A 4,592-nucleotide genomic window follows, 5' to 3' on the forward strand; every position below is an offset into this window, starting at 1 on the left:
AGAAAGGCTCACAGTGTGATGGTATCCTAGATTGATTGAATGATGGAGGAAGCCACATATCTTTTCTCATGTAAACATGTTGCACTTTTGCGAGCCATCCTTTCTTCCCAAACTTGAACTTCAAGATGCGCCCCTTCCACTCATGCAAGATGTCACCTCTCTTGCCCTTGGGAAGCTTATGTGGACCTTTGGCCAATCCTTTCATCACTCTCCAGTCATTTAAGCTGTAGGTGCAAGGGTTCCACTCATCTAATGCATTTCTCGTGTTGTGGAAGACACAAGAGGTCACAACATCGCGTGGTCTTGTAGCCTTGCTCCTCACCATGCTTGCAGAGGTTGCAACAACAAGAATGGGACTCCTACATAGGGCAATGCAGCTCCAACAGAGGCAGAAAAGAGGGAGAAGGAGAGGGACAGAGCAGCAGCAACACGGGCACAGGAGAGGGAGAAGGAGAGAGAAAGAGCAGCTCGAATAGAGGCACACAAGAGGGAGAAGGAGAGGGACAGAGCAGCAGCAACAACAGAGGCACAGGAGAGGGAGAAGGAGAGGGATAGAGCAGCTCCAACAGAGGCACATGAGAGGGAGAGGGGAGAGAAGAGAGAGAGAGAGAGAGAGGAGCTATAGCAAGCAGGCCAAAGCAGGAGGGAGCAAAGAAAGAGGGGGAAGAGAGAAAATGCATGGGATTTAGTTCAAATGGAGTGATTGGCAGGCTGGACAAGAACAGTGGGGGGCAAAGGCCCTAGAAAGAGGGAGGGGAGAAGGAAAATTTGCCCTAAGGGCCCTAGCATCCCATTGAAGGCAGTTTTGGGCTCATGTGGGGAAGGTGCAGCTGGTAGGAGGGTCAAACATGGGTTAAGAGGGGAGGGGGATGGTTTGGGTGGTCCCTAGTATAAGGGGAGCAACAAATAGGGGTTCTTTGCAGGCCTGCCCACCCTCCACCTCAACATACCATTGCCCCACACCTTCTAGCACTCTCATTGGTACACCTCAAATCACTCTTTAATCCCTTGAAATCAAGAAACACTAATTGGAGGCCCTTTTGAGACCCCATAATTCTTTTATTTTATTTCCTTGATAGTTTGTAAGTCTCTTAGCTATACAACAAATATTCCACATGTTCTTGAGGAGTGGCTCATCTCCCCCCTTATGATACGTTCGTTGTCTTCATGGATCACTTCTTCATAATTATTTTATTTTTATTTCCTTGATAGTTTGTAAGTCTCTTAGCTATATAATAAATATTCCACATGTTCTTGAGGAGTGGCTCATCTCCCCTCCTACAATACGTTCACTATCGATTAATTTAATGTTGTGAAAAATGGAGGCTAGCTTTATACTATTAAGAATAGAATGAACAAAATGTTTTTATTCCCCTCATTATTTTGAGTAGGTAGTCCTAATTAGCAAGACATAGGCTATAAGGTATGCAACAACATGCAACATGGGGCAGAAGGTGATGCAAAGTAGTAGGGTTACTACCAAAGTTAAGAAACATGGGAGGATTTGAAGGATGATAAAGCAAGAGTTTGATCCTTTAGCCCGACTACAAAAACCTTATAATGTATGATAAAGAAAGAACAAGTGATCACTAAGATGGAACATCCGTAGGTACAATTGTTTTAACATGACATGATTCATGGGTCATGTCATGTTATTTCTTTGTAGAGTGGAGAAGGTAGGAAGAAGAATTCATGTGCACCTTAGGATGGGGTCAAGTGTGCACCTAATGATCTTGTAGCCAAGTTGTATTCTCCTATTGTAATGGAGGATGCAAATACTCATGGTGTTAAGGTGATTATCGTGTTTAGTGGAAATACACCAGAGATTGATTGAAAGGGAAATTAGGTTATCCCTAGTATGGATAAGGCTCTTTTGGTCATATGGAAATTTGCATTCAAGTTAGAAATAAAAAGAACAAATGAAGAAGTTGCCTTGAATGAATCCGTCAACATAAGGAGAAGTCTTGCTCCTAGGCTTTGACACCAGGATATTACTATGTCATGGCTGCACCCTGTCATGGTGTCTCTCAGAGAAGAAAATCTGTGTGTCTCAGAGAACGAGCCTTAGATACGTGTACGCAATGTCTTACTTCCACGTAAAGATCATTCATTGTCCATACAAAGGATATCCTTTAAAAAGAGTTACGTGTTGCCTTTCAAAAGCGTTACCTGTTTCCAACAAGCCTCGCTTTCACATCATGAAAATGAAATTGTTTCATAGGTGGGACTTCTTCAAATATTATGTTATGACCAACACAGACTGCAGCAAATTGTATACATCCGAATGTGACATCAGATCCCACGAAGTTCCTCTTCTGAATTGTTCCAGACGGAGACATATCAGATTGCCGTGGGTGGGTGCGCGTAGGGCGCGACTGTTCCAGACTAAGACAGATTGCTTGGCAACCTTGACTTAGCTGGATGATCAAGACATAGCCCGACGACAGTAGATTTTGAATCGAAAGGCGCTCAAGAGACTTTGTCCAGGCAGTGATAGTATATAAGGTTCACGTGAGTTCATTGCTGATCACAAGTTCGTTCTAGCTCTCATAAGACCTGAGCAGCGCCCAATTACAAACGCAGACACACACACATACTCTAGTCTCACACTAGTACACAACACAAAGACCGAGTACTGATCACTCTACGCGTGATATATGGCACACATGTTCTTCTCCCGGCCACTTTGGGTCCTCCTTGGACTCATCATCCTTCATGCTAGCTTTAAGCAGCTGCACGCCTCCGACCCGGATCCTCTTGTGGACAACCCCTCGCAGCAAAATCAGTTCGTGCTCAGGGATTTATTCACCAACGGAAACGTTAGTAATGAGTCAGGAGGAATCCGTGCGGCAGTGAGCACCCAGAACTTCCCTTTCTCCATGTAGGTCCTCCGGCATCCTCCAAAGTGCGCTTTGCAGTATATATATTGAGTAGCTCTAGGAAATCTTGCTTTCGATATGAAATTTTGATTACGTTTCCTTGACATTGTCTCAGATCCGAAGGGATCACCTATGTCCGCTTCAAGATGGTTCCTTGTGGCGTTAACTTACCTCATACTCATCCAAGAGCAACGGAGATCTTGACACTACTATCTGGAGGGCCTCTTCAAGTGGGTTTTGTTGACACGTCAGGTAAACGCCACACTCCAGCTCGTGCAATTGCATAATTGTAGTCTCTTTTCTTCTTTTGGGATTCATGAAGGATAGACACGATTGGTTGACGCCGTAAGCCTCCTCCCTTCAGGTGTTGCCCATATTAACATACTTCAACCGGGTGATGTAACTCTCTTCCCTCGCGGTTTATTGCACTGTGAGATTAACGTTGGGACCAAGACCGCCCAGTACATATCCGCCCTCAACAGTCAGAACCCTGGAACGCTGGTACGTATATCTAGAACGCACTCTTTCCTCCCGAGTCATTCAAATATCATTAGAAATGCCATGTTGATGATTAAGGTTCTGCTGAACCAATATTGCTCTTGAAGATATTGGATACACATACGTACCTCTGAAAACTTGTCTCATACATCTTCTCACAATGTGATTGCAGTCAGCAAGCCTTGCGCTATTCCAAATTCCACTTCGGGCACTAGCTACGTCACTGAATATTGGCACCAAAGAGGTGGAGGCAATCAACTCCACTTTGTTCACCTACGGAGATGGTCTCAAGAAGACCAGCGCAAGCGGATGCGTGCCTGGCAAGGACATCACCACCGCCTTTTAGCCGCGAGGCAAATGATTCCTGACCATAATAATAGGGAGGCCCAATTCCTGGGTAGATTTCCTGAGTGGATTGCAACGCGACTTGGAGTCTTTTTTCCCTATGGAACGTGTATCAAATGAAATATCACCGGAAAAAATAAAGTTCTTGCATATTCATGCTTGAGGACTGGCATTAATAGCAAGCGTACGTAGCTAACCAATATTGAGTCACCAATGCATAGACCCTTCGAAAGCCCCAAAGCCCCCCACATCCTCTTGTATTAGTGAAAACAATTCGTAATCCTTCCATATATCTCACATAAGAAGAATGACTTCAATAGAAAGAAAGGTTCCCACTACTAGAAATGATTTCCATAATACTATTTATAATTGTGAACCCGTGTTGTGAAATGGTGTCACCAATTGGTGTACGTGGCCAATCAATGACCTGGAACAAATAATGTCACACTTTTGATCTCCTTTCAGTATTGTCCTACAATCCATGCAGAAGCTAATTCAATATGCAATTCATAAGTACTGATATACTTATCAACTTGCAAGCTATCGATTGATCACTTGAGATGATAACCATTGACAATGAGGAAGACCTTGCTTTTTTGCCTTCCAAGTCCATTCTTTAAAGTTGTAGACAAGATCATCTCAAACCATTACTAGCTGCACTTGGAGTAATAGGATTTGCTTCTTAGATTTCTTATTCCCCAAGTTCTATTGCAAAGCTCTTCAAAGACTCGGAGCTTCATCTTGACAGGTAGAGCGGTCTCTTTCCTTTAAGCTTATCAAAAAGTTGTAAATCATGTCCTAATTTTGTAGGTCATTCAATTCACCCATTGAACAAGTGGAAATCACTTGTCTCACTCCCTTGCCTTCATT

At 43.6% G+C, this 4,592-nt stretch overlaps 1 protein-coding gene across 1 annotated transcript; it reads left to right on the forward strand.

Moving 5' to 3' along the window:
* Window positions 1–2,550: 2,550 nt before the first annotated feature.
* LOC147887663 (germin-like protein 5-1) lies at window positions 2,551–3,740 on the forward strand. Its single transcript, XM_087393834.1, has 4 exons — window positions 2,551–2,881; window positions 2,995–3,131; window positions 3,244–3,380; window positions 3,550–3,740. The coding sequence occupies exons 1-4, from the start codon at window positions 2,658–2,660 to the stop codon at window positions 3,721–3,723; spliced, it is 672 nt and encodes a 223-aa protein (XP_087249960.1). The 5' UTR covers window positions 2,551–2,657; the 3' UTR covers window positions 3,724–3,740.
* Window positions 3,741–4,592: the final 852 nt, after the last annotated feature.

The sequence above is a fragment of the Dipteris shenzhenensis genome, chromosome 22 (assembly GCF_047967505.1).
Source record: "Dipteris shenzhenensis isolate YYH24624 ecotype China chromosome 22, Dip_SZ_1.0, whole genome shotgun sequence".
NCBI lineage: Eukaryota > Viridiplantae > Streptophyta > Polypodiopsida > Gleicheniales > Dipteridaceae > Dipteris > Dipteris shenzhenensis.